The sequence below is a fragment of the Hypanus sabinus genome, unplaced genomic scaffold (assembly GCF_030144855.1).
Source record: "Hypanus sabinus isolate sHypSab1 unplaced genomic scaffold, sHypSab1.hap1 scaffold_2757, whole genome shotgun sequence".
In the NCBI taxonomy this organism is placed as follows: domain Eukaryota; kingdom Metazoa; phylum Chordata; class Chondrichthyes; order Myliobatiformes; family Dasyatidae; genus Hypanus; species Hypanus sabinus.
In genome coordinates, this window is record NW_026780893.1 from 1 (window position 1) to 3,790 (window position 3,790).

The window sequence follows — 3,790 nt, forward strand, 5'->3', positions numbered from 1 at the left end:
AAACCACTGGTCATTGCTGAAAGATTTAAATTTCACAAACAGAATCAGAGCAAAAATGAAAGCATTTCTGAATATTGTGCTGAATTGCGCAAATGATCAGAACATTGTCAATTTGGAGCTGATCTATCGGACACATTGAGGGACAGGTTAGTGTGAGGCATGCATTGTGAAACCACATAGAAGAAGCTCCTGGGTGAAAAAGACCTTACTTTAGAGAAGGCACTGAACATTGCAATATCAATGGAAACAGCAGCACGGGATGCTTCAGAGATACAACAAAAATCTCTGGAATATGCTACAAATAAAATGAACAGAAACGAAGGAAAGAAATGTTACCATTGTGGGAACATGTCACATGACCCTGATGACTGTTGGTTTAAAGACAAAGAATGCAGAAACTGTGGCAAACAGGGCCACCCTGGCAGACTATGTAAGGCTAGTAAATAGCAGAAAAAGGACAAAATACAGAGAAACAAGAAACCCCAGAAAGGAAAACTGAACAATATACGCAAAATGGAAGTAAACAGTTCTGACAAAAATGACTCAAATGGAAGTGAATTGTCTTGCCTGAAACTTCACAATGTGAAAGAGACAGATGATCAAAGAGTAACATGGATCACACCACAAGTGGCAGGCATGAGACTGAAAATGGAGTTGGACACAGGCTCAGCTTTACCAGTGATCTTGTACACTATTACAAATGATTGTTTTCTCACATACCTCTGAAATGAACTAAACTACTGCTAAAGACTTACACATGACAGAAAGTGCATCCCAAAGGTAAAATTAAAGTGACAGTGACCTATGGAGACAAAACACAGCAACTGAACTTCTATGTACTGAAAAATAGAGGACGTGAATGGCTCAGGAAAATCCAGTTGGATTGGTACACCGTCAAGGCACTAGATGTGGCAACAGAGGAGGACAGCTTGGCGGGGAAGATGTCCGCAGCTCTCCTCTCACCCATTGTCGACTATTACAACGATGAGGAGGAGCTAGACAGCGTAGATGATGAGGATGAATGCAGTATCTGTGGCTGCGACTCAGATGAAGATACAGAGGATGCAAGGGAGACAGATACTGCCAATAAGCAGGATGATGAAGATTGCCTGGAAGTAAAAGAGCAGATGCACCAGGAGAAATTGACATCTCTCAAAAGACAGCTACAGCAGTTACAGGAAAGCATTTTGCAGGGGTATCAGAAAAGGATGAAAAAACTAGATCAACAATACAAGAAAAGAATACGAAATGCAGAGCCGTTTCTACAACCGGAGACAGAGCAAGTGGAAAGAAATTATATTAAAGAGAAGAAAGCAGCAGTGAAGGAATTTGAAAATAAAAAGATTGAGTTAGAAGAAAAGAAAAAGATGATTGAGAATGTGAGGCTAATAATGGAACTCAGGAGATTCTATGGAGGTAAAGCCAATGATGACTAGGAAACTAAGGACGAGACCTAATGACCCTGTTCCAATTACAGACGAAAGACGAAAATCTGCAGTTAAATTACTTGTTAACAGATGAACAGATATGGAAGACCTGCGAACTCGCAATAAGCTTAAATCTCTGAAAAGACCAGCATCTCGGTCTTCTCCTGAATCTCCAACACAAAGGTATCAAGTATGAATAGAAGATGGAAAGTTATACTACGATAAGAGAAGGTATCATCAAGGTCAGGCTATCTATTTGGAATCTAAGGAGAATACGAAGATTGGCTGTGTAATTAGCTCAGTTGGAACAAATGAGATATGGGTAAGGAAAACAAGTGATAGCACAAAGATGCTTATATATCTAGGACAGCTGCACAGAGGAGTCTTCATTATATGGAGGTGATCTGCTACCTAGAACTCTTAGCACGTTGGAGGTGCACATCTTCTTAACTCCCTATGCTCAGAGGTCAACTTTTTATGATTTTTATATGGAAATCTATATTAAAACAAACAAGTTTATTGACAGACATTACCCGGAAAGGCAGAGAAGACCCCCCCCCCCCCCCCCCCCCGAGACTTGAGTTATAAATGGGTCTGAAACCAAAAGTTAAAAAAAGGCTTGTTATAATTTGATACTATTACATTACTTTGTTATAATTTGATATTATTAAGTTACTAAGTAAACAAATGGTAGACATTTGTATGTTAAGGGTAAACATATTTGCTTAGCATAGTGCCCCAGTAAAAAAAAAGTTGATACACTTAAAATAAAAAGGGAGGAATGTACCGTATAGCCTACAGTATAATAAGGGAGTACTTTATGATTTAGTAACACGTCGTTGAATGCACTATTAGGCGCATATTGAGCATGCGCTATTAGGCGTGTATTGATCTGTACGTGTGTGCCGAGTTTGGATTATGCCAGTAAAGAACGATGAAACTTAGCTCCTGTCTCCAGCGTTTTTATTAATAGCATTGTTGTATAACCAGGCCACATACACAACTGTACCATTTAAGGGAAGTTTGTATAGGTTATATGATTGAAAGGGGCATGGAGGGCTTTGGTCCAGGTGCATATGGATGAGACTAGGCAGAAGACATGGTTGCCGTGGGCTACATGGACCAAAGATCTTGTTTCTGTGCTGTGCTGCCGTATGACTCCATGACTCTTAATGTCATATATACTGAGATACAGTGAAACACTTATATTTGTGTGCCATTCAGGCACTTCATTCTGTGAACAAGCACACCAGAGTAGGGGAGTAAAAACATAATGCTGACTACATAATATAGTGTAGTTGCTGCAGGGAAAGTTCAGTGCAAGTTAAAAAATAAAATGCAAGGGCCATGAGTTTCTGGTCAGTGGAATCACCCATTTCATTGATGGTTAGTGTCTTGGCAATGATGATGCCATTGAATGACAAGGATAAATCTTTAGACTCTTGCTTGTCAGAAAATGTTTGTGCCTTGCACTTTGTGAGATGAATATTAGTTGCCGCTTAGCAGTCCAGGTCTGAATATTGTCTAGATCTTGTTGCATGCAGTCATGGACCACCTCATTTGATGTAGAGTTGTAAATGGAATTGTGTGATCATTACTTAGCAACCCCGCGACTGATCTATATTAAAAGGAAGCTTACTGGTGGGCCTAGATCCCTATCTTGAGGAGTTCCTGCAGTACTGATCTGGAGCTGGGATGGTTAGCTCCAAAAACAATGATCTTCCTTTGTATGAAGTATGACTTCAACCACTGGGCTGTTTACTGATGCCCACTGGTGTCAGTTTTACCAGCTATCTTGATGTCTTCTTCAGTTAAATGTTGCCCTAATACGGACTATGCCAGTTCCTATCACTTCATCTCATAAAGACATGCACTTACAACAAAGAGATGGCCATTATGCCCAATATATCCAGGCCAATATTCGTGCACTGCTCCCACTCTCTTACAATTGATGACAATGACAGAGCCCTTTGTGCCTTCCCTGTTTAGATGGTGGAAAGGCTGCCAACTTGGCTGTTAATCCTGAATGGTTTATTTGATTTCTTTTAATTTATGAATATTGCCTAGAAACTTAACATGGGGATAAGGTTCCCCATGCAAGACTCATTCAGAAAGTAATGAGTCATGGGACCCAAGGAGACCTTGCTTTGTGGATCTAGAATTGGCGTGACCACAGAAGGCAAAGGGTGGTTGCGGATGGTTCATATTCTGCATGGAGGACAGTGACCAGTGGTGTTCCACAGGGATCTGTTCTGGGACCCTTCCTCTTTGTGATATTTATAAATGACCTGGTTGAGGAAGTAGAAGGGTGGGTTATTAGGTTTGCTGATGATACAATAGTTGGGGATGTTGTGGATAGTCTG

General features: G+C 40.5%; 1 protein-coding gene across 1 annotated transcript; it reads left to right on the top strand.

Moving 5' to 3' along the window:
* The first annotated feature begins 96 nt into the window (after window positions 1–96).
* On the top strand, window positions 97–1,928 carry LOC132388176 (sin3 histone deacetylase corepressor complex component SDS3-like). The gene has a single exon (XM_059960522.1). The coding sequence runs from the start codon at window positions 942–944 to the stop codon at window positions 1,434–1,436; it is 495 nt and encodes a 164-aa protein (XP_059816505.1). The 5' UTR covers window positions 97–941; the 3' UTR covers window positions 1,437–1,928.
* The last annotated feature ends 1,862 nt before the right edge of the window (window positions 1,929–3,790 follow it).

Coding starts and splice junctions, on each gene's coding strand:
- LOC132388176 (XM_059960522.1), top strand. CDS start 942: ATGTCCGCAGCTCTCCTCTCACCCATTGTCGACTATTACAACGATGAG.